Source organism: Populus alba, chromosome 15, assembly GCF_005239225.2.
Source record: "Populus alba chromosome 15, ASM523922v2, whole genome shotgun sequence".
Lineage (NCBI taxonomy): Eukaryota > Viridiplantae > Streptophyta > Magnoliopsida > Malpighiales > Salicaceae > Populus > Populus alba.
The window spans coordinates 4,563,032-4,590,473 of NC_133298.1; the positions used below are offsets into that span (position 1 = coordinate 4,563,032).

The following is a 27,442-nucleotide window of genomic DNA, read 5'->3' on the forward strand; positions in this document are numbered from 1 at the left end:
TTCATTACAAAAGTTTCTTTCCCATTCTGCTAGATTGGAGGGATGGCGCATGATCTTTCCCCGCATATTTATATTTATAAATAATTTTTCATATTAAAATATATGTTAATGTTATTTTTTTTATTTTTTAAAAATTAATTTTAAAATCAGTATATCAAAATAATTTAAAACATACAAATTATATTAAATTTTAGTAAAAATAATTATAAATTTTGAATTTTTTAAAAATACGGTGCTTCCCAAACGGTTTCTTAAGACTATGGCATTTAATTACTGTTTTACGTTGGAGGGATGGCATTTAAAGTCGATGATAAAAAATAATGAACTTTATTTTCCCTCCTGTAAAACAAAAGAAAGGACCTCATTTTCTTAATGCTGTCCTTTGAATTTTGAATTCATGTGATGGCATAAAACTAAAAAGGTGACCCATGTTCTAATCCATGCAAACTTATTTTGACTATCTGACCCATGCTTGTTGGTCATCACTTATGGCAGCTATTTCTATACTTCAAAGGTTCAAAAATAACCTTTTTTTAAAAAAAAAAAAAAAAAAGAAGCAAAAGTTTATCTTCCATGAGAGTGTGGGGTTGGTAGCAAAGGGTCCAAGCATTAAATTGCCAAAAACAAGACACCTTCGGCACCTAACTGAATTAAGATGGAGTTCGAGTCAATTATGGTCGACGTCGAAAATCTTCTTTTCCAGTTTTGAATCTTGCTTATGCTTCGTGGACACATTTCAACTTTGTTGACCTTTCTTCCATACCATGAACGTTCATCACGGGGCCGCCTGCTTCAAGTTTCCACTGTTTTTTTTTTTATTTTTTTTTCCCCAACTTGTATGGGTGACTAATGAATTTCTAGTTTTTTTCTCCTTTGGCAATACCTTTTTTTTTTTTTTTTGTGGTTATTGTGATCTGGGAACTTGAACATTCTGTAATCCATGCAAGAGCAATCTGAAACAAGTACTGGGCTAATCTAAAAGAGTCTTCAGTTTTGGTCCATTGGCTCTTCTTCTGGGAAAAAAAAAATTGTTTATTTGGATGGATGCTATATTGGCATGTGAATACCATTAAAATTGAAGAGGGACTCACAATTCTAATTCTTTTATTCAAGCTGTTCCAAACCAAATTAATGGGAAAATAGAACGAAATCAATCCAAATGCATCAATTTGATTCATTAAAACAAAGTTATTTATCTTTTATGTGTAGAGATTAAGTTATTTTTCAATTAAATTTTAATGTTTTTGTGGCTTCATTTAAACTTGGTTACATTTGTATCAGAAATTTAATCTAATAGACAAAATTAGAGCGTTATCAAATGATTTGAACCACATCTCATGGGAACTAGGGGAACATAGAGGATTTTTGCAATGTAATAGCTAGGATGTTTTATGATCGATAGATATGATTCTGACAACTTTCCATCTGTGGCTATTAGCCCAAAAAAGCATCTTAGTGCTGTTCGTAAATTTTGATGGCGTAGATCATTAGAAAACTCTAACCTTGAGTGTTATACCACATAAATTAGCAGATTAAGTCGAGTTATCAGTAATGAAAATAAATGGAGATAGGTCTGAGAGTGTAAAAAAACAATCTCAATCCAAAAGTTTAAGTTTTTAGGTGAGATTCCAGGATATATTTTATATTATTCTTCAATACATAGTTTTGAAACCCGACCCGATTATTGATCCGGTCAAGTGATCGGGTCACGGGTCAGATGGGTTGACCCGGGTTAACCCGGGTCAACCCAAAAAAACTATATAAAAAGAATCAATCTAATTGTGCTTAAATCCACTAGGCTCTACTAATGCTTTCATTTCAGTATCGCTCCTCAACTGTGCTTGATATTTATGATTCATTTGGAATGGCAACAAACAAGAATCTCCACGTTGCACATCATTGCTAGACTTCTCCTCTGGCCTTTCAGCAGTGTGACGGGGTCGAAGCCGAATACTATGTTTTCGTTTAATTTTAGGTTGCAGAACCTGTTCATCTTCACCTTCATCGCGATCATGCATCCAACTTCTAGTAATAGCATTCATCATGCAAACAACAGAGTTCTTATTTTTTTGGCAGAAGTTGAAATCGAGCTAGAAAAATTGAGTTGATTGGCAGAAGAAAAGACAGAAATCGAGCTACAGAAACATACCTAAGGTGACTGGGCTGCGAATGAATCAACGAACAATGAATCGATGGCAGCGATTGGGCTCGATGGCAGCAGATCAGTTGAGAGTTTTGAAATTGAAATTGATGCCAGAAATGAGAAAACGACCAAGAATAAAGAAAACAAAGAGTGAAAAAAGGAGATTCAAACCTTTTTCGCGATCAATGGTCAGACGTCGATGTCCCCTGCCCCTCAGCTCCTCAACTAGGCTTCAAAGAGGAATTAGGTTACTGATTTAATGATTTTGCTTCGTTCTTCTTCAGTCTTCAGCCGTTCAGCGTTTTGTCATTTTAGAAAGCTTAAAACGACGTCGTTTAATGACAGTCAAAGTAAAAAAAAATTGACCGGGTCTCACCCGGGTGGACCGGGTCCCGGGTCGACCGGGTTTTCCCAGGCCAATTCCCGAGCGGGTTTTTGCCTTCACCCGCCGGTCGCCCGGGTCCGGGTCCGATCCGGGTTTTAAAACACTGCTTCAACACACTCCTTCAAGTGAAAGCTCTTTGGGCTTGAAACTTGCATATACCTGTATTATCTCATGTTTAATTTTTATTACATAAATGGGGATGATGAGGTTTGAACTCGTGACCGCTTGATCATTAAAACTTTGATATTATGTTAAAGAACCATCCCAACCCAAAAGCTTAAGTTTTTAGATGAGATTTCAGGATATAATTTATATTATTCTTCAATAGAAAGAGTAGGAACCAAGCTAGCTATTGGCTCCAAACATGATTAGCATTTGGTTTTCTATGCTTGTCAAGCTACCTGCATTTTGTGACCAAATGGTGGAGGAAATTTGCCATTTGAAATTTCACAAATTCAGCACAAAGTCTCACACCTGACAACATCCTCCGGAAAAGCTATAAAAGTCTCTGATTCTGCATGCAGTTTTTGTCCCTGTTGTATCCAGGAGCAAGCAGAAGAAAGAAGGCTGGTGATTCTGCAAGCAATCTCCAGGTTGTTGCTAATGTTATAGGTCTTGACCTCATGTGTAAAATCCATTGATCTGTATTCACTCTAAGTGATTCCAGATTTCTTTCTCTTCTCATTTTCTTAGAATTGTTTTATGTTCTTTCTGATATATAGCAAAATCTGAATAGAAATAAATGAAAGCACAAAATGCAGATTTAACTACTGTTAACAATGAACAATCTTTCTTCATTTCCTCTGTTACAATGTGAAGGAAATCTTTCCGTTGCCTACCGAGTTTCGCACGCCTTTCATTCAACATATTCCTCAGTATGTTTAGAGGCCTTTGTGATCTCTTTGTCTATTTCATTAAGCTTCTTGTTTTCTTTAACTTGAAAACCATAATAGCATGTGTAACTCCAACCGTTCAAGAGGAACTGTGCTTTGAAACCTGCAATTTGAAAGGCTCTCAAGTTTTTCCACCAATTGAACGGGAGATCTTTCGAAATGTCAGCAACCCTTGGAGTGCACATGCTTCTTACTTTTCCGCACAACATCATTGATGTAGCCGTGCTAGAAGAAAAGGAAAGTTTCTAGACATTATATGAAAGTTTGCTATAATCAATTGAAAACCATATCACACCAAACTAATAATATAACAGTAAAAATCCTTAACTTTTTATGTAATCGATGAATCGAGCTCAAGTTTTTCAAGATAATTCGAGGCTCAGTTCTATAATGGACTTTGCATGCTTGTGCTATTCCTCCAAAAACACTCTCAAATTACACCTTAAAAATGCTGTTTGAGTTAATTTTATTACATTTCTTTGATTTTCCAGGATTTCATGTGATTTTTGAATTTTTTTTATTATTTTTTCTTTTTTTTTTGAGGGATTATGATTTTCCTAGTTAAGGTTGGTTTGTGGTTTGTAAATCTCAAGCAATATATCGGACTTTATTTTATAAAATAAAACTAGAAATTAGGGTTGTTGTTGAGCTAACCCTTTTTGTCAAACTTTGTTGCTGTCTTATTTGCTTTTGTGCTTCTGTGCATCAATCATGATGAAATACATCTTCACCTTTGGACTTTGTTGTAAAGTGGATTCAGCACTGATATCCCCATATCTGGCATACAAGTCTTCAAAGTTCTGATGACCTTCTCATAGTCTTGTCCAAATCTTATAGTTCCACCTGTTGCAATATCCAGCGACTTCATCAAAGCGTTGTTTGATTTTCCGTTTTGCATCCCATATGGGACTATAATGCTTTTTGTTTCTAATAATAATACTTGTCTTGTTGGTTACGCACCAGTAACTCTGTTCTGAACAATAATGTCTCCTTAGCCTTAACTTGCTGAATTGTCATCGGATAGTTTTGCTACGCCTTGGATATCACCATTAGCTTTTGTAAGCTTATTTGCCTAGATTAAAGTGTTTGATTGTTTGAAGAGGGTGTTGAAATTGATCTTAACAAGCCGTTGTACTGCGGTTTCTTGCGCTTTGAGGCCCATTACACTCTGGACAACGGGACTACAGAACTGGAGTACCTCATTCATCCCATCTATTCCTTCCATATTGTCATCTGTGAGCAAGATTAAACTTGCTTGTGCTATTATAGAGATCTGCTATAAGTTGTTGTTTAGTGGCTTCTTGAGGACTTTCTTGTTGACTTCCTGGACTTTCTTGAATCGCTAAAATACTGGAAACTAAACAAGCAACGAGACAGTTTCCAGGAATGCAGAACACCTAGCGCGGGATATCACAGTAAACCATCACCCGCTATCATCCATTTCAGCGACGAGGCTTTTCTCAGGCGTTCGGCTTCGAGGGTAAGAGTACAAAAGCTTTGTGCACTCTAGAGTCCTGTGTCGCGCTTTTAGCGCTTCCAAGTTTGCTGTTACTGGTATGTCTCCTCCTCCTTGTCTCAGAGTGTATTATTTTACCTTTGTATTGCTTTTCTATGTGCTTAAAAGCTGTGATTTTGGCTCTGTATTCTTTTGAAAAGTGAGCTTTGATGACATTCATTTGTCATAGTAAGCTAGGGTGAATCAGGGAATGCTAATGTCACTGTCAGGTCTAATGACATAGGTGATTCCGTAGAGAATTGGACAGCAAAAAGATTCTGTTTAATCAATTTTGTTATTTTCCTTTTATTTTTCTGATTTTTATCTTTTTTTAGATTTTACATTGTTTCTTTTATTTTACTTAGGATTCTGATTTCACTATTTTGCAAGTTGTAAACCACTAAAAAGAGGCAGACTACAACGAGAGAGAGTATTCAAAATAAAGTACTACTTATTTTTGCTTGCCGTCTTCGTGTCTTGTTTCCGTCGGCGTCACTCATCACTTTATCATTTTCTGTCATTCACCTCAATCATCCAATGTTACTGTACGAATTGAAAATTATGGCAGTGTGTTAAGCTCTTGCAATGAAGATGAGAACGTAGAATTGAAAGGTGTTTTCAGAGGGGATGTAACTGTGGCAGGAGAGACATCTTCCAATGACCACAGCAAGGATAGTGAATTCTCTCTTTTCCGATGCTCAGATTTGATAATTGCTTTCAGCGGTGATGAAAATATGGAAATGGATCGTCTTTTAGCTGCTCCTGGAAGGGAGACAACTGACGTCGCAGAGACATCATCCAATGACCAGAGAGAATATAGTAATAGCAACACAGAACTTTTCCTGTTCGCAGACAAGTCATATGAACAGTTTATGGAGAAGCTTGATTCTAGCACTAATTATTCTTCGAGGTTGTCAATGTCAGGGGTAAATTGATCCCTCGGAAATTCGCCCTGTTCTAGAAAAGCTGTGCTCTCAATACGGAGATGTCAGTGCAGAAACCACGTTAAGTCAGAAATATTTTTTATTATTTCATCAAATTATTTATAATTTTATTATGTATAAAAAATATTTGATAAAAATTACAGTTTTCATAATATTTTTAGCATGTAATAAAATTAGATAAAATATTATCAGGTATAAAATTCACTCTAAACTAGTTTTTTTTTTTTTTAAATAACACATTAAAAAAAAAATTCATGCAGGCAAGTGAATAGTGTACACTACATATTGTTCATGTTAATTGCATTATTTATTGAACAATGCAATTAAAATGAACAGTGAAAAAAAATAAAAAAATAATTGTTTTTTTTCTTGCTACGTTTCTAACACAGAAATTAAATAGGATCCAATGAACAATAAATCAATTTTTTTTTAACCAAACAACTGCAAACTATATTTTAATTAAAATGTAGTTGCAGCCGGAGAGCTAAACAGGCTCGAACTATATCACTGTCATGTTGTGGGACTAGGTACGGCATTTCTTTTTTATTATTATTATTATTATTTAATTTTAGATTTTGAATGTTAATTTCACATTTTGTTTTTAGTTCTACTATCTGTATAAGGATTCTGATTGTCATTCCTTCTGCAGAAAATAAAAAAAAAGTCGATTTCAAACCTATTTAAAAAATTATTATCCTTTGTGAAGAGACAAATAATTGAGAAAATATATTCAGTAATAAAACTAAAATTAGAACTTTCATGGTTGAGACTCCTTTCTAAAATCCTGTCTTCCTTATTCGGATATGTCAAGTTTCCACCATACATCCAAACCTGTGACTCCTAACCCTCGTACTCAACTTCATAAATTCTGCAATTTCAGTATATCCAGGATGCTAAATTTTAAGGCCGCTCGGGTCTGACACTGAATTTGAACAGGGTTTCTCTACTACCAATGCAGAAAACGTAAATTTCGCTTGAAGGTTGAATCAGAAGTGTTACTCACAAATCAGTGTAAAGAGGTAGAGCACTATCACCATTTCAGCCACAGGAAGAACAATGAGGATGATCAAGTTAATTGCTCTACATGGTGGAAAATCCTTTGCAGGTCCAACTAATGGCAGAATCTCTCTTTTTTACTCCCCCAGGTTCTGTTTTGATTAATTAGCATGTTGAAATCCTACACTTCTTTCATCTATGCCCCCTCTTCCTGCTCACTCAAGCAAGCCCATCATCAAACTGTGGAGTCTGTCTGCTGCCAAGTTCATCACTAAAGTTAAGCACACGCATATAACAACAATTGAGGGCTCAGGGTTCGTTTGGTGTTTTGTGTTTTGCATTGTAGTAGTTTTTATAGTAGTGGTTTAAAAAAAAACAAATTTGAAAAAAGATATAGACTACCAAACCCAAATTTTTATCATAATTTGAGATGAAAAGCATGCTTAAGCAATGAACATCAAACAACTTTTCAAGTTCAATGTCCACCGGAAACGAAATTCAAGCACCCTCTATGACAAGGATGAGAAGACATGCCATACCAGTAACAAATTTCTTTTTCGAGATCAAAGTACGTAGAATTACAAGAATAAGGACTGATTTTCAGAAGTAAGAAAGAAAAGGACTAAGGTGATGAGTGATCAAATAGACCCCACTCAACTCAACTATAAAATAAATATGTCAAGTCAGAGTATTTAAAGAACTCTTACTTTCTTAAAAAAAAAAAAAAAACAACAACAACAGGGAGCATTTCCTTTTCTTCTACGAGGAGCCGATGCTTTTTGTCTTCAGTGGCTCTGCCTTAAAAGTCATCGTCTAAGCAGATGCCCCTTTGCTCTCATTCTCACTCCGGTCTTTGTTCCTCTTTCTCTCTTTGCGAAAAGTGGTGTTGGTAGCTTCGGTAGTGCACGCTATTAAAGACTCCTGCAAGTGCAGGTAGTCCCTCTTCGCGTCTTTCTTCCTTCTTCCTCTTTGCATGTTATTCGTCTATTTCTAGGGTTTTGTTTGCTCGTTTCAGGGTTTGAATTTCCTATTGATTGTTCAACTTGACCATTCACAATCGCTTAATCTTCATTATTGTTATGGATTGTTTGGTAGATGAGAAAGTAAAGAAAGCTTAATAAATTTGTTAATTGAAGCTGTTTTTTTCTTTATGATAACATTAAATTATTGATGATCACAAGTGATTTTAGTCTTATTGAGATTGAGGTGTTAGCAATCAGAGCAATTATTTTATTGCTGTGAATTGTGATAGTTCAGCCTACTTGATCTATCATCTATCGGTCAGTCATTGATCATATGCGTGCATTTACTTATAGGAATTGATGTTCGAAGAGATGAGTTAGGGAGTCTGTTGATTTAGAAAGTTTTTGGTGGTAAGGAATCTGTGGGACTAATTTCATTTCTGTAATTCTAGAATTAAAGTCGAAACTGAAAAATTCTAAAGATTTTTATATGCGTTTACTTGATATTTGTGTATCAAACTTCGTTCGAGTTTCACGTTGTGATTAATGTGATGCATGAGATGTGTTTAATTATAAGCGTCTTAAGTAGTTAGTTCATACAACAGGTAATTTCATTGAGATCAAAGCAACAGTGATTGATCTAACAACCTGTCACCAGCCTAAAAGATGCTGCTTTTATATGGAATTCTCGTCTTATTAAAAGAAATGGTATAAAATTCACTGTTTATGCATAGAATATGTTTGGCATCCAAAATCCTAAGAGGTTTAGCTTTTAATACGAGGAACTTCTGTTTATGTGATACAAACTTTTGTTTCTTTTGTTTTGTTTTGTTTTCTCAAAAAGAGAGCTCGGGTTTTTTTGTATTTATTGGTTGCTCTAAGAGATGGAGTCAGATAGGTCCGATTCATCAGGTCCGATAACGCAACGTGTTTATTCTTTGGGAGCTGCTGCTGCTGCTGGTGCTACTGATACCAGAGGAAAGCATAGGATACAAGCGGAGCTCAAACGAATTGAGCAAGAAGCTAGATTCTTAGAGGTAAGTTTTTTATGTTTATATTGTTTTGTTATTATTTTCTGGGCTCATTGATAATTCCAAGAACAATGTTTTTGTGTTTCAAATTGTTTGATTATTTGATTGTGTTGTGTGTACATGGCTAATAAATGGTGATCATGAAGTGGGTTTCTTTTGTTGTAGAGGAAACAAAGAAATTTTTGCTTCTGCAATTTTTTTTGCTAGTGTAAACAATGTGGTAAGGGACGACGCAAACTTTCTGCCAACCTGCTCTATTTTTAACTATTGCAACCCCTAATTAATTTCTAAACCTACTTTCAATTTATATAATATGTTTATGGACCTTGCCAAGCATAGTTGAAACAAGGCTTTGCCGCGAAATAAGGCACTGTCAAATTAAAAGTTGAATCTCTTAGGATTTTTTATGGCAAACTTATTGTGTTTATAAAGGTGAATTCCATACCATTTCTTTTATTTTTCTGCCAATCATGACAATGTGTTGCAATGTATTAACTAATCGATTAATTTGTTAGGGACAACTTGGAATTGTAAACAATATATATATCACACAAATTAAATTAACAAGATCAGCATTTCGCATACAAGCATCTTTTAGAGTGGTGATTAGGCGGTTTGGTCAAAACAGTTGTTTTGATCCTGATGACATTACCTTTTGTATGAATTAATTACTTAATTATAAATATAATTAAACACATCTCATGCAGTTTTGTCACTTTTTTGGTATAGCATAAATTAAAAGGTATGAAACAAGGCACCGAGTGCGTTACATGTGCATTGAAACATGAAGGAGTTTCTCATGTTGTGTTTCTCTCCAGATTTCCTCACGTCCTCTTTTAAGAACAAATCACTCATCATACCTTGAAGAGTTTTTAGTTGCTGTTAAGTTGTGTCATTGAAAGCTTCTGATAACTAAATCCGCTTGCACTTGAGTATCACCCGAAAATAACAACATACCATACGGATCCTTGCCTTTGAATTCCAAATGATTTAGTTTAATAAGTATTTCTAGAAATTAGATGAATTTCCTTATATCCTTCCTCAAGTTCTGCATGGACCTAGACTGTAATACTGGCTTTTTTTCTCTGAATGCATTATGCTCAGGAAGAGCTGGAACAACTTGATAAGTTGGAGAAGGCTTCAACTGCATGCAAGGAGTAAGTGTGAAAAAACAACTCAATTGATTCTCTCTGGCCCATTGTTGAGATTGCATTTATTTGTGAGCTAAACTATGTTTTGTTCCTGTCAGAATGCTAAACAATGTGGAGACCATACCAGACCCACTACTGCCAATGTAATGCACTTTCAAGATTTCATTTTTTTCCCATGCTTCTGTCCTCTTGCTGTCACAAGATGTCTAAACACCTCAATTACTTTCTGGTTTTGGCAGAACGAATGGTCCCATGAACCCATTATGGGACCGATGGTTTGAAGGCCCCAGGGAGTCTAAAGGATGCAGTTGCTGGATATTCTGATTTTGATTGCCCTTAACACAGATTGTCATTTGTCGGAAGAGTATTTTTGATAAAATGCTACAGTTTTCAAGCAATACGTGTGTGGTGCAATGCTTCGCTAGAACAACAATTTTACAGCAACCTTTTCTTCAGTAAAGGAAATGTTTCATTGCGCAAAATATGACATTCTTTAAGGCAAGCAAATGTAGAAACACTCTGCAGAATTGATTGAGTACGGTTAGATGATACACAACAGATACACATTTGAAAAATAAATAAATAAATAAACGCTTCAGAGATCACTCTTCTTGCTTTCAACTTGGTGCTTTGCCAGTAACTCTTTGAGCAATCCACCCTAGACCATCGTGCAGACCGTCCCCTGTAAGGGCACAGCAGGCTTGGATATGCCAATCATGATTCTTGATGCTGTGAAGAGAAAGAGCATCAGTAATCTCGGCTGGTGTCATGGCATCCTTGAGGTCTTGTTTATTTGCGAAGACGAGTATAACAGAATGTTGTAAATCATCATGTCCCAGCAGCCTAAAAATTTCTTCCTTCATAATGGATATCCTGTCTCTATCAGTGCTGTCTATCACCGCTATGACAGCATGAGTTCCACGATAATACGTTGCCCATGATGTCCTGAGCCTATCTTGTCCACCAAGATCCCAGACCTGATAATATCAGCAGACAAACATGGTTAAGTTTTTAGCATAAAAAACACAAACAAACTCGCCCCATCACAGAATATTGGCATGATCAAGCAAGCTTCTGCCACTAAAAACTCATAGAAAATTGAATGAAACTCGAGTTTCCAAAATCTCATGGGAGTGAGAAAATATTAGTTCTTTCAAGCATATTGTATAAATAGTACGTAAGAAGATTTGGCAGGTCTGTTAAATGGTCCAATACTCCAAATAATTATCTGATAACTGCGAATACTGGCTCAACATGTTTGGATTACAGCATATTCAGCAATTCAATTTAAGTAGGAAAATACATCTATTCCAAGTAACACATGAACCATTGACTTTAATGGCTCAACCAATGACAACATTTGAATCTAATCATTTTACATAGCACCGCTCAGTGGAGTTAGAATAGTGAGACTTAATAGAAATCATCATTCAGTGATGTAAGATGGCATCCTTGTAATCCTAATCAGTGATATAAGCTGCAGAAGAAATCATAGTTCAGTTTTCTAATCAATAGGTTTCAGAATAACAAGTGCATAAGAATACCTTGCATTAACTGTTTCACTGATCAATGAGAATGAGAGCATTAAAAACTAGGCATAAGAACACACATGCTACTCTCTCACCACCTACAAAACTTCTAATTATTTCTTCACTGCTTGATGGTTATTTCCCTGATTTTTTAGCTGGCCCCAAAAAGTTTGGAGTCAAGACTTTTGTGGAGTAACAAAGTGTGGCATCAAGTCTCCACTGATTTGAGTTGTCGAGTTTTATAATTATTGATGCATCAAATGTTAAAACATGCATAACTTGTATGCACTATAGCTAATTTGTAATTTAATAACACAATACCACCAGCTCTCCCATTAACAAAAACTTCCATTGCAATAAAAAAAAAAAAGGCACATGGAAGAACATATATGTTAAGGCAAACAGCCAACTCCAAACATCTAAAAGCTAAAAGATTATTATGTTTGAAACCTTGGGTACATTACAGGGTAACTATGTCCTTGTAAGCATTTAATATAAAGATGATATATTTTGTTCAATTCAAGTTACCATGCACAATTGTGCAAATCCTTCCCAGGCTAATAAAAATATTAAAAAAGCCAAGTTTCTCACCCAGTCGTTTAAAACCCTGACCAAAACACATGCATGATCAACACAACAAAGCTAGGAATTCAACAAAAGACCAAGGAAACAGCTTGTGGCACCTCCAAACTACACGAGAAAGCCCTTGGGAATTGGTACAAGTGGTGAAACAAATAGGATGGTGTTGAGGTGCACATCCTATTCAATCTCACACATGCAAACAAACATGACATAAAAGATTCTAGATTTGAACTTAAAAAATCCCATCTGAGTACATAACTACTAAATACATGCTCAGCTTCGGTAATGAAACCATTATTCCAAATGGCACTACACTTGGTGAATTAGGATTACAAAGATTCGCAAGCATCCATATTTAAATCCAAACACATTCTCCAGCTTCTACTTCTACTTTTCATCGAATATTAGATCCAGAAAGAGAATCCCAAAAACTCCACAACCCATTAGTCTCAAAAACCCCAATAATCAAACATCACCCACACAACACATTACTGCACAGCACACACCAATAAACTAAAGCCAGGATAAGTTACTAAGTAGCAATGAAAAACAGTGGGTACCTCGAATCGAATATTCTTGTAGACAAGCTCTTCAACATTGCTACCAACAGTAGGGTGAGTAGTTACAACCTCCCCTAAATGCAATTTGTAAAGCGTAGTTGTCTTTCCAGCATTATCTAACCCAACTACCACAATCTTGTACTCCTTTGCTGGAAACAACATGAACCAAAACCTTGATGCAAATGCTCCCATCTTCCCTCCTTTTTTTCAATTCAATTCAATACCCTAAACACAACCCCAAAAAATAAAATCAATTTCAATCTGATCAAAATCCCCGCAATTAAATAAATAAATAACAAAGCAAACGACTATTCTGAAATTTGAAAATTGATATAATCGGAGGAGGATCGGAAAAAGAAATAACCTGATCAAACCTTGATTTTTGGTGATTGTTGTAGTTCGATAGAGAGCTACTATAATCAAATTTTTGGTGCAGCAATATCGATCTGCACCGAGCAAATTCATTCAAGTTAAGCAATAATGAATGGTCAAATTGAACATTCAATAAGAAATTCAAACCCTAACATCAACAATCAATAGTGAAATCAAAACCCTAGAAATTCGAATTAGGAAGAATGAAGCGATAACGAAGAGAGAGAGAGAGAAGAGAGAGAGAGAGAGAGATTACCTTGCAGGATGGAAGCTTTAATGGCGTCCGCTATCGAAGCTGTGAGGACAATTTTTCGCAGAGAGAGAGAGAGAGGAAGACGAGACAGAGGGCATCATGTTAAACGATGACGTTTTATATAGAGAGCCACCACCGAGAAGAGGCTTACGCTACTCAAAGCATAGTTTTAAAAACCGGTTACACCGCACGACTTGATTCAAGATCATTCTAACTTGTTCGAGGGTGTTTGTTTGGAAAGCGTTTTTTAAAAAAAAATTATTTATTTTTTAAATTAATATATTTTTAATATTTTTAAATTATTTTAATATACTAATTTTAAAAATTATTTTTTAAAAAATAAAAAATATTATTGACATACTTTTCTGAGTGAAAAGCATTTTGAAAAACAATCACAACTATACTTTCAAACACGCTCTAACTAGGCCAAGTTAAAAAAAGCTAAAACTCAAGTGATATTATTAAAAATCTAGGTTGACTACTTGACTAGTCAAAAAACCTAATTATGACTCATTAGTTATTTATTTTTTTACAAAAATAATATTATTTTGATTTTTTTAAAAAAAAAGTTACCATAGTGATTTTATCAAAATCTTTAACATGAGCCTTAAACTAGACTGAGGTCGGTTTTAAGAACTTTGCCTGGAAGGAGAAAGAAGTGGATCAATGTAAGAAATAATATCATTGACCATTCATTACTTCAGTCCTTATTATTTTCTTTTGTTTTAAAAATGTCATTGCTTTTTAATTTTTTACACAATTTGCATATTTAGGTACGAAATTGTTGCTTCTGGAATTGATTCCTAAATTGTTATTACTTGTGGTTAATTTTAGGAAAGTTTAGTGATTGATTATTTAATTATAGTGAAGACTCTTCAGACATCACGCGGTCATTTCAGCAATGAAGCTTTTTTCAAACAGTAGCTAGGCATAGAGACATCCCGTAAGTAAGGGTGTGTACCATGTTTCAAAAAAAAAATTAAGTATGTAGAGAGGAATCATGGAGGAGCTCATATTTAGAAAAATTCGTAGGATAGTGAGGTGAGATATAAAAGACTTCATATTTAGAATGTTTTTCTAAGAAGTCATGAGAAATTTATGGAGAGAAAGATCATACTTAGAAAAATTTCCAAGTGACTAATGGAAACCCATGAAGGATGAGCCTATACTTAGAAAATATTTTAAAAGGATAAGGAGAACTCAATGAGGGCTACCCTTGACGATGCTCATACTTAGAAATTTTTTTAAAGGGTTGGGGGAAACCCAAGAAAAGGATGAGGGGAACCCAAGAAGGGTGACCCCTGGTCATACTCATACTTAGAAAATTTTCTAAAGAGCAAATGAGACAGATCCATGAAGGGTGGTTTTATTACACTAGAAAAACCAATTTCATCCATTGGAAAGTGGTTGTGCTGGAGTGGGAGAGGTATGTGACCTCCTTAAGATGACATGAGGCATGAAAGCCCTTAATTAAAGAAAGATCTACTGAAAAATGGAAGGTTTATAGCCGCTATGATTATGGCGTAGAAGTTTTGGGGTTTGGGAACGGTCAATGGTGTATGAGAGATACATGACCTCTCTAGGATGATACGAGATTTAAATGCCCCTACTAGATAATGGTGCCAGTCCGAGACTAGATTGGAGAGGTGGGAGATCCAAGATTAACCCCTAATAAATTGACAAGAAGCCCTTATATATCACATAGAGAATGAAGGATCACAAATCAATCCTTAACGAATTGGTGAGAGGCCTCACCTATAGAATGAAGGGTTCATGATCAACCCTAGAAGAATTGGAAAGAGGCCTCTAGACCTCACCTGGAGAATGAAGGGTCCATGATTAACCCTTGAAGAATTGGTGTGAGGTCCTTAGACATCACTTGAAGGATATGCTAGTCTGAAACTGCACTGGAGAATAGAGATCTGAGATCAACCCTTGACAATGGGTGAGGGGACGTTAGGCATCACCTGGAGAATGTGTTAGTCTAAGACTGCACTAGAGAGTGAAGGATCTAAGATTAACCCTTAGTGAATTGGTGATGGCCCTTTCCCTAGAGAGCCTAAGTCAATCCCTTTCTTAAAAAGTATCTGGAAGCCCCCACTTGAGATTTGTAGATAAGAAATATATTTCAGAGATACATTATTTTTATTTCAAAAATGTGCTTACATTTCTATTTTAGATTATGCATTATAAGATGATTTGTTGGGCTTAAGAGAGTCTGGAGAGTTTGGCGTGAAATAATAAAATTGGTAACTGAGGTCCATCTTGCGGTAGTTAAAGGAGCGTGTCTAGAGTATTAGCTATGTGCATAAGTATCGCAATAGCATAGGCGACTCTTAGAGGGACTTGGCGAGTATAGAGTCAGAATACTCTCCTAGATGTCATTATGCCCAAGCTCTTATGTGTAGTGCAATGAGTTATAGACGTTAGGAGCGACTGATGATGATGGTGATGGGGTCAAGTGTGTTACCATAATTGTCAAGACTTGTTAGGGGTAGCAATATTTGATTTTGACCTTGGTTGCCTACACTGCCTGAGTGAGGAGTTGTACTTGACTGGTGAGTTGTTGAAGGTCTGGTTGAGTAAAAGTTTTTATGGTAATGAGTAGATTTATCTTGCATTCTAACCTATGAATGTCTTAGTTATGTGTCATTGAATGACATGGAAATGTTTAAAACAAGCCTTAGAAACTCATGGTTTTTTCATCAGTTTCTTATAAAAAGCACCAATTGACAAGTCCTAAAATCCAGGATGCTTAAAAAAAAGGCTGATGTATTGGATATTTGATTGATCTTTTAGTTCTAGGAACCTGATCCATTATCTATAATTAAGGTATCTGGTAGCTTGATATGAAAAGCCCAAAGAGTTGGTAATTGGTAATACGTTGTGCATGGTAATCCAGGTGATCAATAGTTGTGGTAATAACATGTGATATCTAGTAAGTTATGGTGATCGGTACCTGTTGTACTAGCAGGTGATGCCTGGTAAGTTAGATGATCGGTAGTTGCGGTAGTAGTAGGTGGCACTGGTAAGTTAGGTGATCGGTAGCTATTACTTGCAAAAGGTTTTCTTTAATAGACGTAGGAACTCCTTAAATGTAAAGTCAGTAACTTTATATAAAGAGAGAGTGCAACGATATTTTGGAGAAATAGACTTTGAAATATGTAATATAAAAATGTTAAAAAGGAAAAGATTGTGAAAATTTGACTTGAAGAATTCATGGTGTATTTACAACTCATAAATCTTGTATTTTATGGAGATGAAGAGTTAAAATGTAATTTTATCATTGTAATATTTTGAGTTATATTCTACTCAAAATAATGCGTATTGAATTAATATAAATTACTGAGGGACTCATGTGGGGGTCCCGAAAAAATTTCTGACAAGTGTTGGGCTTGGACCCATTAGATATGAAAAATATATTTAAACACGTCGTTTAGATTCAAGCATGTTGGGCTCGGGATGCGTGCCTAAACCCAAGGGAGTGTAAGGGTGCCCATCCCCCCTACTGGGCATTAGACACTCGCCCAACACTTTATCACACCCATGCACCTATGCCTAGAATAAGCTCAGATTACCATGCTCGAGCCTCCATTTATATATTAAGCCTAGGTTTGGTAGCTTGAGCCCAATAGATTTTAAGTCTATTTTAAAAGAAAATATTTGGTTTTTTAAGTATATTTTATTTGGATGCATCACATCAAATAATAATAATGAGATTCTCCTTCGAAACATCGATCATGCTACAAGAATTGGATAAGCGTGATCTTCTTAAATGTATCCCTCACAATGAAGTAATAAATGAAGACATTATTTATTAAATTGCCTTGTATTAAACTGTTTTTCCTTTGCCCACGGTTCTTTCTTAAAAAGAAGAAAGAAGATCCATTGCCCATAGTTAAATCTGTTTTATTGTTTTACATGTAAGAGATGTAACAAATATAGTAAATATTCTTTGATTTGTTGCTTTTATATTGTCTACAAGATAGTAAAAGGATCATGTTAGAAAACTTCACAGAGTATTAATGGCCAAAAATGTTGAAAAATTAAAAGTCTAGAAACATAAGGACTTGGAGCATTTGAAAAAAAAAAAAAAACAGAGAGTAAATAACCCATAAAAATATAAAAATAATAAACCAATGAAAAGTTGAAAAATTCTATATATGTTCCTCAAAACTTAATTCAGTGTTGTAGACCTATATCTCTTGCAAGGCTTTATCAATATCTCACTTGACCACTTATTAGATTTTTTAAAAGAAAAAACTGAATATAAAAGCTTTTTCAATATGGTTTTTTTTACATAAAAAATATTAATTACAAATTTAAAAGTTAATGCATGTATTTAATGAGATAAATTAAAAAATATTCGTGAAAATAAATATATAAAAAATCATTAAAAATAACTAAAGATTAAATTAAAAAAATTAAAAAATAAATATAATTTAAAATATTTGATCTCGCAATATAATTTATATTCTTGATTATATTTAATAATTTTATTTATTATAATTATTTTTTAATTTAAAATAATATTTAATTTAATAAAATAATAATAAAAATTTAGCAAACAACGCGCTCAAACCAAAAGTAAAAATTAAATCGTATTATATTAAAAAATCAATAAAAAGTGTTTAAAAAAGTCCTCTATTTTAGCAAACAAGAGGCTCAAACCGTGTACGAAAAAATCGAAATCAGTCTAAGAAATAATAAATTCAAAGATACCAAATACCAATTAAAGACCAGCCACGTCATCAAATCCAATAAACTCAAAGTCTCAACATGGACGACACGCGCATCTCGTTTGGATTGTCCTAACCACTCGACACTTTGCCTTTGGCCTTTTCATGGATGCCACGCTCTCCGCTTCCCTTCCTTATTCCGCTGACGTTTCATCCAAAATCAGATCCCACGTGGACAACTAAAAGTACAAACGTCAAAAAGGAGCACGTGCCAGCCTCGCGCGTCTGGATTCAATGCATCCAAATGGCAGATGCTCTCCACGCTCCTTCCTGTCCCGCCACCCACACACGCTCAGAAACCTGTCTCCGCTTGACCCAATTTATCTCTTTATTATTGAGTATTATTAATTAATTCGAACAAATCTTATTGTTTTCTCTCGAGCTTGTCTTTCAGCCAACGTTGTTTCAATCAAAGATTTGAAAGCCTGTCATTTACTTTTCTTTCTGGGATTTTTTCGGCTCTGATTTTGAGGTACAAGGCTTTGAATTATATGATTATTCGTTATTTTCATCTGGGGTTTTTCGTGTTTAGTTTGGTTTGGTTTGATTTAATTTTATTTTTTTGAATGAAGGATTGGAAAATGAGAGTGAAATATGAATTGGGTTTTGTTTATTTTTGAGAAATCACTTGAAAAGGAGAATATTTGATTTTTTTTTTCTAATGGGGTTTTTGCTATTTTGTTTTGCAGATTTTGTTGACTGAGATGAGCACGGGCTCGGAGCCTGATGTAACAGTGGAGGAGGTGACTGGAAATCGGTAGGTTTTAGTTAATTTGGCTGAACTGTAATGCAAATCAAAATAATTTTTATTTTTATTATCATTACTATTTGATGATTTAAATTGATGGTGTTTATGGTGTGGAACAGGAGCTTTCCTGCTGGGAAGAACAAGGGGAAAGTCCCGAGAAGAATTCATAAAGCTGAGAGGGAGAAGCTGAAGCGTGAGCAATTGAATGAGCTCTTTCTTGACTTGGCCTCTGCTCTTGGTAAATTTCTTTTCCCTTTCCTTTTCAGTGGGAACAACTTCTTTTTTAATTTTTGTATCCATGAAAAATTGAATGAATCTTTGAAGAATTTTCATTTCTTGAACAGAGTTGAGTGAGCCAAACACTGGAAAGGCTTCTATACTGTGTGAAACGACTCGGCTATTAAAGGACTTGCTTACACAGATTGAGTCCCTCAAAAAGGATAATGTAGCTCTTTTATCTGAATCTCGCTATGTAACTGTTGAGAAAAATGAGCTGAGGGAGGAGAATTCTGTCTTGGAAAATCAAATTGGGAAACTCCAGGGTGAACTGGAATCGAGAGTGGCTGTGCAATCAACACCTGTCCTTAACGTGCCGCCTCCAGAATTTCAGCAACCGCCACATTTTCCAGGAGACTCGTTCAGATTGCCTGCTGTGGATGCTGCTGCTGCTTCTGCGTTGCAGCAGACGCCTGCTGTCTTTGTGGTTCCTTTCCATCCTGATCATGTGCAAGGTCTTCCAATGGCCACCTCGAATGTGAGGAAACCACATGCTAGATATCCAACCGCTGCTGATTCTTGGCCGTCTCAACTTCTTGGAGAGCAGCAAATTGCTAGGAAGGAAGTTCAGTTTAGTGGCAAGGATAGCGGTATCAGTAATCCTGGGGAACAATGCCATCCTTAACCTTCAAAAAACATGCTAAAGTGTAGTAATTTATAGTAGCGTCATTGCCATTGTGCTTTTGGAGTTGCAGATGATCTGATGTGTTTGTTTAGCTTCTGCTATTCTGTTTTTTTTTTTTTTTCCATTTCACTTGGTAGTACTTTGCATCAGTTTTCTGCACGCTAAAATGTCAATACAATTGTTGATATCGTGTTGCTTTAGAAAGATGACATTGTATAGCCATTGCACACGATATTCAGAGTTATTGAGCTTAGATGAATTGCATACAGATGATACCTGATTAAACTTTCCATCATCCATTTTAAAATCTTAAAAAAAAAGGCATGCCCTTATCAGATTGTTTCAATTATAACACAATTCAACAATAATGTGTCGATGTTGTGTTTTTGGACATTTAACGTTTTTCTTACAAATGCTTAGTGGTGGTGGTAACTACAGTTTTTCTCATGTCTAAGGCCACTCAGTGTTTGCCTTGCCTTCAAGGGATAACTGTTCAAATGCTTTGAGAAATATGCCAGAAAGCATAGCAACAGCTGATATTTTACATCGTGGAAGTCTGTGACTGTTAGTTTAAACCATGGGTGATGTTGCATTATGGATTCAAGATATTGTGGATATTGATCCAGATGAACATGTGAAGGCAATGAATGAGATTAATGCAGCTGCTAGAATGAGGGTTGCAGCAAATGAGAAAGCTGAAGCAGAAAAAAAATAGTGCAGTTTAAGCGAGCTGCGGGTGATGCTGGTGTCAGTATAGCTAGCAGAGCCATGTTTATGGGCTAAGAGACAGTGTGCTGGAATTCTCGGTGAATATACGTAGGACAACTTCAATGAATGCCGTGGAGATGGACCTGGGGACTCAGTTCTTGGTTTCAATCCAATTCTGCTTTCATCCCTCATGACCCTGTTGTCTTCTCTAAAGACATTGAATGAGGATAATATTCTACATGGCACCTCAATATCGTATTAGACTAAACTAGAATCTCTTAATTTTTCTGTGAACAGAACTTGTTGGCGAAATTCCCGATCAAAGCATGTCTGGGACGATGTTTTTTGAGTCACTTGAACTAGTCATACAACAACATGACTGGAAAAAACCCTTAAAGCACTCGAGTGCTGCAGAGTTCTGGTGCCTACAGCTTTCTTGAACATGAACTTTGTGGATCCCAAACTGCACACTGTGGATTCGTGGTTTAACTCTTCTGTCAATGTTTGGCTCCTTGGTGATTAAAAGGAGATGGAAGCACAATACATGCCCTTTCAGTTCTCAGGGAGCTTTGATGCATCCAGTTTCCTTGCCAACAAACTGTGTGGACTCCCCTAGCAGAGAACTGAACCGATTCGCCTAAAGCTGAAGGTGGAGATCAAGGACAAGAACACAAGGAAGTTGATGGGTTTTACGTGAGCATGGCACTTGGATTTGTGGTTAGCTTTGGGCAGTATTTGGCTCCTAGGTTATTTAAGAAGATATGGAAGCCCATCTACTCTAGTTGAGCTATGTTTTACGAGTGTGTTTTATAAAGAAAAAAGAGAAATAAAAGGTTCAGAATATCAAAAAATAGAACAAGAATTATCAGGGAAAAAAAAGAAAAAAAAATCAGTAAATAAATAAAAACCAAGGACAAATTTTTCAGCAATATGCTTGTTAAGAGAATTTATTTATAAACATATTTTTTAATATAATAAATATATAAAAAATAATAGGGACTTTAAAAACGAAAAGAAAAAAAGAGGACCTATCTAGAATTAATTTTAATTCATGGACAATAACGAGCTCTTATGAATGGGATAAGAAAAAGGAGAAGGCAGTGAAAGATAACTGATGGAAGAAGATGCACTGCCATTACCAATTTAAATGCACAATAGAATCACCTCATTACATGCTAATTTTCCCTCATGGTCTTCATGGCATATCATCCCTAATTCTGGCTATAAACAGTCTAAGCGCTCTTGCCTTCCTTGCATGTCTGATTCATTCAAATCTATCACCTCACTATGTTGATCATTCACTCGTTTGACATCTTGAAACAGTATGAGTTCGGGCTACGGGAGAGGGGCTCCGGAGATCAATGACTGCATACTGACTGGTATCAGTAGACAAGGCAGCTCTACAACCAGCATTACGTGGATCTAGTTTTGTATGACTAGCCGTAGTTGAAGCAGTCCTATCTTCTGATATTGCTGCTTTTGATGACAAGGAGGTGCTCCAGGCAGTATTGCTTCCTGATTCAATGTCAAGCAACAAAGTTTGGAGTTTTAAATCAATTTCGGCCATAGCAAGCCTGTTTCCCGATTTCTTTGATCCAGGTTTGCGTTGATTTTGTTTCTTTCCCAAAGCTGTTTTCTCCTCAAACTCTGCAATCTTTTCCGGACAAGCACTTGAGATAAAGAAAGAAGAAAAATTAATCTTTATAACATAATAGAAAAAAAGAATAAAGATGAAAGACAGCTACCAAAGAAAAAAAATAAAGATAACCATGAAATGTTACGCATCAAGCAGGTCAGACTAAAGACTGAAAATCCATTTTATAAGTTTTTGAGTTGGTTTTTAAAACATTTTCTATCAATTGCAAAAGGCCAACAATCCCATTCCACTCAACACGAATATGCAGCCAAAAATTCTACCAAAATAAAATTCATATAAAGGTGTTAATGAGAAAATGACAACAATAATAGATACCTCTCTAAGAGATCTGCTGGAACTATGGAGGTTTTAAGTCCATCAAACCCTTCCCACAACACCTCAAAGCATTCTGTTCCCTGAACCTTTCTCTGTTTAACAACTCCAGATACAGGGCACTTAACTGGTATCTGCCATTGAGAAGGTTTAGCTAGTTGTGTACAAGATAACTGATGGTAAATGAAGACTCAAATTAGCATACCAACACCATAGCACACAACCTCATGATAAAACAAATTGTGAGAATAATGTATTAACATATTTCCAGCAATCATGTTTTGACAACAAAATTAGGGTAAATGAAGTGATTACATTATGCATGATGTTTAAGAAATAAAATAAACTTCTTTCTATATTATTTAGACAGATGTACTTGATCATTGGTATTTTCATCACTACCTTTTGCAGAGGAAGATTAACTCCTAACTCTGATGAAGTTGATCGCAGATTGGCAAATCTCCGCAAGTCTCTTTCAGCAATTTTTGTAAGGGTGTACTCATCTAAGCCAAGAAAAGACAATAGCATTAACAAATGAGAAGGGCAAAGGAGGAGCAGAAGAATGCTAACAAATGAATGAATAAATGACATCAGCTACGCATACATCACTACATTATCAGAGGGACAGCATATAAGTCAAGAGGACATTGTGTGTGATGCTCCCAAATCCATATATCCATTATTCCTCTTCCCCGCCAAGTTTAGAGTTAGGACTTTCAAAATTAAAATTTAAAAGACTTTTCAAGAATACATGTTTAACTACTTTTCAAGAATCTGTATCAATTTGAACAAATGAAGCAATTAATGAACTTGCTTCCATGAAACAAAATCAGCCACAATTTGATTTGTTGTCAAGACAATAAGCCACCACTTGTACACCATAAAGCCACAGGGGACACATTTTTAAATAAGAGAACTTGACCCAAACATTTTTAAACAAAATCAGCCACAATTTCACTGCTGTGCCACTATGTTTCATGAGACTTGACCCAGACAGCCAAATGATGCTCGCGTAAGAATCTTGCTTCTACATGCAACTGGGTAGTAAGGCAGATAATGCATAGATCCACATGGGAGTGAGTGACTGTGCCAATCAACTGAGAGAAGAACCTGTTTTCTCTGGAGGCCACCCAAAGAACTGAGCACATATCCCTTGAAGTTTGAGACGTTGAAATGGATGCTGAGAAAGAACCCTGCACAAGATAAAGTAATTCATAAGCAAGCTTGCAACAATAGGGGACTGATTGAGAAGCCCAATTACTTGGCCACAGGGTTAATTTACAAGTTTTTATATACTGCTTTTTGAACGCTCAAGTTTCTCCAAGAAGACAACTGAAGGCACCTTGGGAGCAACAGGAAGGCTCATGCAATAACTTGCATGAGTACCAAAAACAACTGAATTATGCAAACAACTTACCTACAGACTGCATCAGAATCTGCTGGGTGGCACTTGGGCTTCAGATATGCATCAATCACTTGCAAGCACTCATTCTTCCTTTCTGGATTGTTATCGCTTCCTGCCGCAAGCATTAAAGTGTTTTACAACAAAGTAAGCTGCAATATTCCATCTGATAAAATCAAACTATTTTGACATCATAATTTCCATGGAAAAACTAGTCATTTGATTTTGGATGCCAAGATAAAAATATGTTCATGTCAACAACCTAGGTAATCTTAAATAACTAATGTAATACAGACTTAAAACTGAAATTATGAAAAGCAGCCATGCAAAAAATCCACCAGATCAGTATGGAAGTACTAACATTAAGCATGTTGCTTTATCAATAATTTTGGAGTCTCAAACTATATCTTAATTCTAGAGACTATTCCTGACTACTTAACTAGATCTAGATCTGAGTTATTGCATTTACTTCAAGCATGAATTTTTTAAAGTACACTTGCAGATCGTGGTAGCAAAATGTAACTAAAGAAAGGTTCTACTATTTACCATTAAAATGGATTTCACAATCCAGAGAGTTTGTTTTTTTACTGCGCATCTGCTTCTTTGAAGTTTTTATCTTCTTTGCAAAGGGCAGTCCCTCTGATGCAATTTTTTGAAGGACATTGCTATCTCCAATTGACTTGACAATCTGGCATGCTGACTCCTGGAAGGGGGGAAATAACGGAAGCATTTGATTACCTAATTGCTAGATAATTGATAGGAATTTGGGAAAAGGACATATGAGTTATTAAAAAACATGAAAATAGAATACAAAAAGAAACAGAATAACCAAACATACTGGACCTAGACCATGCACTCCTGGAGAGTAATCACTTCCAAGTATAAGGGCTAGCGTGATCTGGAAAAAAGATAAATAAGTTAAGAAACTCTAGAATTGAGGCTTGCAGGTAAGACATGCAGAAGACAGACAAAGCAATATAGCTCCTAAATCATATGCTTTTTATATGTTCAACTTAGCTGAAAAACAAATCAAATAAACTTTCAATGAGGCACAACATATCATTGCCAAGGAACTGGGTCAGGACAACAAAAAAGAGACTATACATGGCACTCTTTCTCTGTCAGTCTCTTTCACACACACATGGCATCATACATGTTGAACTGAGGAATAATAAATCCAAGAAATTAACTTGAGGCCATGGTAAAACTATTTTCATCAGAGTCCACTGCCTATTAATGAAGTTGAAATCTTTAATTTAAAAGAGCCACGAACCACCTCTGTAAATGCACTCATTTGATAAGGATGCATGTTATAAGGAATACACTCAATGCAACAGTAACAAGGTCTACTGTTAGAAATCAACATGCTTCATCTGTTATTGAAAGAAAACACAAACTAGGAAATTACCAACGAGTTCCTCCCAAACCCAAGTTTTCTTTCTACTTCTTCCATTTCATAACAAACAACATGTCCTTCTCCTAATTCAACATGAAATGGTTGGCAGTGTTAGTACTCAATTGAAAGCCAATATTTAAACAGTTCAAGAGTGAAACTGTGAAAGAATCCCTATCCACCCACCAAGGCATATGTCCCTGTACACGGTCCTTGCACCAAAAAGGAATACATCTGAATCTGAGCTGAAACAACCATCCTGATAATCATTATCATAATGATGAGAAAATTGGCAAGTATTTCCTAATCCAAACAGAACTCAAGAGTATAAAATTCCTACTTACACACAATGATTCTGAGTTTAACAATGCACACTGTGCTTCAGCTTCAGCTTCCTCAATGCTGCATTTGGAAAGAGAGAAGTTATATATATATTACTGTTCAGACCTCTAATATTACTTTCAGCAGAGTAGAGGCAAAAAAGAAAAAGCGCCAACCAAATTCTGTTAAAATTACCTATCTAAGCAAGGGATCCCAAGTGCTAATCCAATATCTTTTGCTTCTTTGATCATGCATGAGAACTCTGATCCCATGTTTCTCCGAAGTGAGCATGCTTTTTGTGAATTTGTTTCATCTTGGGTAACCTACAGCATAGAGAAATCCTTTTCAATTCAAGAACCAGGAGAAACTTCAAAAAAAAAAAAAAAAAAAAACATAAAAAGCATCCAACTGCGTACACATGAATAAAAGAAATTGAACATGGCACGGTGACAGTTGCCTACCTCAAGTCCTAAATTCAAGCGCCGACGGTAAGTGGCTAATTTGATAGCAGGGATTGATCCATCTACCAGACAACAATACAACAAAGCTAGCACAGTTCAAAATTCTTAAAACAAGTAAAACACATACTCCATAAATTCACAAACAGTCAACAGCAAATGAGATACTAAAGATTCATAGGTGATTCAATAGCTTCTTTAATCATAATAAAAATATCACCAATACTATTATCCATCAAAATTAAATGTCAATTCCCACTTTGCAACAAAGTCACACCTTTAGACTAACTTAACACCCCATTTCATTTCACAAAAATTAAAAACCCAATTTTTAATATTGACGGGAAAAATTCAAAGAAAAAGAGCCCACTTAAACAAAGAAAACAAAAATAAATACCAGCAACAAAAATAAGGCTGCAATTCAAAGCAATGAGAGCTCTTAGGCGATGAAACAGATTCCTAATAGAGGGCTTGTCTTTAACCAATCCGCAGTGCGTTTTTTTTACATTTTGGAGTTGAACCATCCAACAAGACAGATCTATACAAACCCTTTTGTTCCTAAAACACAACAAAAACAAGAAATTCAAAAAAGAAACATAAAGCTGTTGTCTTTTTGGTTGCCAGGAAAAATAAAAGAAAAGAAAGATGAAAACTTCACTGGAGATGGTGAAGCGGCAGGGTCTTCTTGCATGATTCTAAGATGTCCCATAAGTTCTTCACTCCCATGTTTGTTAGATGCTGACCAGAGAGATCCGTTTAAGAGGGAAAATGGGGTGTTCTGGGTTTTATTTCAAAAAACACCACCTTTACTTTCTATCTACCTCTAGTCACTACTGACTTCTATCTGTAACTTGAGATAACAGTTAACTGCCCAAATCAGTACTCTAATTGACTGGGGAGTCGACCCATTGACCCACTAACTCGGAACTTGGACAGTTTCTTTCAAAACTAAGTACGTAGTTAACTTACACCAACATAAACTATCTTTGTAGGAAGGTTGGACAGAGCTTTCTTGTAAAAATATTTGCCCCACTCACAATGAGAATATTTCATTCCTCAACTCATGATCCAAACAAAACTTAGATGAAACAGGTTTTTTTTTTTTTTGCCCTCAAAATGATGAAACTTCCTCTCTTTTTTAAATTGTCCAAACCATTGCCATTTTAAGAAAAAAAAAAAAAAATAATAAAAATAAAAATCGTGGGTTGCGCACTCCATCTATAACTTTATTTTTACACTGTGTTTCTTAAGTTCTAATAATTATTTTTTAAAATATTTTTTATTTAAAAATTTATTAAATAATACTTTTTTATTTTTTAAAATTTATTTTTATATCAGGATATTAAAATAATGTAAAAATATAAATAATTTTAAATTTTTAAAAAAAAAAAACACAGATGATTGCAAAAATAAACAAGCTATTTGACCAATTATCATGTTTTTTGGGCTGGGAATAAAGATTTGGTCTTTTGACCTTGGACATTGAAAAAATACATCAACATTCACT

At 35.4% G+C, this 27,442-nt stretch overlaps 4 protein-coding genes across 7 annotated transcripts; 2 read left to right on the top strand and 2 right to left on the bottom strand.

Annotated features, from left to right (window-relative positions):
• The first annotated feature begins 7,565 nt into the window (after positions 1 to 7,565).
• Positions 7,566 to 10,482, top strand: LOC118056240 (guanine nucleotide-binding protein subunit gamma 2). 3 transcript variants are annotated; one of them, XM_073404960.1, is made up of 6 exons: positions 7,566 to 7,789; positions 8,173 to 8,229; positions 8,663 to 8,855; positions 9,954 to 10,006; positions 10,099 to 10,143; positions 10,240 to 10,482. In XM_073404960.1, the coding sequence occupies exons 3-6, from the start codon at positions 8,703 to 8,705 to the stop codon at positions 10,322 to 10,324; spliced, it is 336 nt and encodes a 111-aa protein (XP_073261061.1). In that variant the 5' UTR covers positions 7,566 to 7,789; positions 8,173 to 8,229; positions 8,663 to 8,702; the 3' UTR covers positions 10,325 to 10,482. The 3 variants fall into 3 exon arrangements, with proteins under 3 accessions (XP_073261061.1, XP_034924282.1, XP_034924283.1); XM_035068391.2 differs by lacking the exon at positions 8,173 to 8,229; XM_035068392.2 differs by lacking the exon at positions 8,173 to 8,229 and having other exon boundaries at positions 8,701 to 8,855.
• On the bottom strand, positions 10,434 to 13,476 carry LOC118056239 (uncharacterized). 2 transcript variants are annotated; one of them, XM_035068390.2, is made up of 4 exons: positions 13,300 to 13,476; positions 13,036 to 13,117; positions 12,672 to 12,896; positions 10,434 to 10,977 (listed from the first exon to the last, which is right to left on the bottom strand). In XM_035068390.2, the coding sequence occupies exons 3-4, from the start codon at positions 12,861 to 12,863 to the stop codon at positions 10,618 to 10,620; spliced, it is 552 nt and encodes a 183-aa protein (XP_034924281.1). In that variant the 5' UTR covers positions 12,864 to 12,896; positions 13,036 to 13,117; positions 13,300 to 13,476; the 3' UTR covers positions 10,434 to 10,617. The 2 variants fall into 2 exon arrangements, with proteins under 2 accessions (XP_034924281.1, XP_034924280.1); XM_035068389.2 differs by having other exon boundaries at positions 13,046 to 13,117; positions 13,300 to 13,475.
• A 4,780-nt stretch (positions 13,477 to 18,256) lies between these two features.
• LOC118056242 (transcription factor bHLH47) lies at positions 18,257 to 19,969 on the top strand. Its single transcript, XM_035068394.2, has 4 exons — positions 18,257 to 18,507; positions 18,725 to 18,792; positions 18,903 to 19,021; positions 19,128 to 19,969. The coding sequence occupies exons 2-4, from the start codon at positions 18,740 to 18,742 to the stop codon at positions 19,682 to 19,684; spliced, it is 729 nt and encodes a 242-aa protein (XP_034924285.1). The 5' UTR covers positions 18,257 to 18,507; positions 18,725 to 18,739; the 3' UTR covers positions 19,685 to 19,969.
• Positions 19,970 to 21,507: 1,538 nt separating this feature from the next.
• On the bottom strand, positions 21,508 to 27,043 carry LOC118056241 (single-strand DNA endonuclease 1). The gene is made up of 14 exons (XM_035068393.2): positions 26,594 to 27,043; positions 26,333 to 26,493; positions 25,939 to 26,000; positions 25,673 to 25,800; positions 25,501 to 25,558; positions 25,343 to 25,415; positions 25,172 to 25,242; positions 24,602 to 24,661; positions 24,310 to 24,466; positions 23,779 to 23,878; positions 23,472 to 23,554; positions 22,764 to 22,864; positions 22,365 to 22,495; positions 21,508 to 22,062 (listed from the first exon to the last, which is right to left on the bottom strand). Exons 1-14 carry the CDS (start codon positions 26,659 to 26,661, stop codon positions 21,687 to 21,689), a joined length of 1,629 nt encoding a protein of 542 aa, XP_034924284.1. The 5' UTR covers positions 26,662 to 27,043; the 3' UTR covers positions 21,508 to 21,686.
• Positions 27,044 to 27,442: the final 399 nt, after the last annotated feature.